This window comes from Sinocyclocheilus grahami, unplaced genomic scaffold (genome assembly GCF_001515645.1).
Source record: "Sinocyclocheilus grahami isolate Dianchi unplaced genomic scaffold, SAMN03320097.WGS_v1.1 scaffold245.1, whole genome shotgun sequence".
NCBI classification, from domain to species: Eukaryota; Metazoa; Chordata; class Actinopteri; order Cypriniformes; family Cyprinidae; genus Sinocyclocheilus; species Sinocyclocheilus grahami.
Window position 1 is genome coordinate 1323823 of NW_015505424.1, and position 517 is coordinate 1324339.

Sequence of the window (517 nt, forward strand, 5' to 3'; positions counted from 1 at the left end):
TAAAAATAGCTTGAAATGCTTTAATTTTCCACATGTTTTCCAGAGTCAGTTCACCTGCTCGTGGATGTAGGACAGACCGTCCAGAATCTCCCTGAAGAGCCTCCAGAGGCGACTGACGTCTTGATACAAGCCCTGATCGATCGTGTCTCTCAACGTGCTTTTTTCACAGTATTCCATCTGAACAGACAGAAGAGACACTTAAACACCATTGAGCTGCAGCACAGCCTCGCACGGAGCCTCAGTGTTCATGAACGCACCTGTATGTACAGGTAATGCGCGATCAGCAGCGGCTTCTCCGAGTCGGAGCTCTCCAGCGGATCTGCTGCTTTCTCCTGCAGAGAAACAACATGAACTCTGCTGATCACAAGGCAATATCATCCCATACGTATGTGATTTAGAAACTACATCTAATAATAGCAGTTTCATTAGTCATATTTCCAGATGAAAAATCAAGATAAATCAGTGCGTCTCAAATCTTTTGAGGAGCGTTTGTTTCCAGAAGCTTTACTTTCACTGT

General features: G+C 44.7%; 1 protein-coding gene across 1 annotated transcript in view; it reads right to left on the reverse strand.

Annotated features, from left to right (window-relative positions):
- The window catches only part of eif2ak4 (eukaryotic translation initiation factor 2 alpha kinase 4), a 77147-nt gene that overhangs the window by 28706 nt on the left and 47924 nt on the right, over positions 1 to 517 (reverse strand). The window contains exons 13-14 of the mRNA XM_016289420.1: positions 258 to 357; positions 55 to 177 (exon numbers count right to left, since the gene is read on the reverse strand). Of these exons, the coding sequence (XP_016144906.1) occupies positions 55 to 177; positions 258 to 357 (223 nt within the window). The remainder of the gene's footprint in view (positions 1 to 54; positions 178 to 257; positions 358 to 517) is intronic.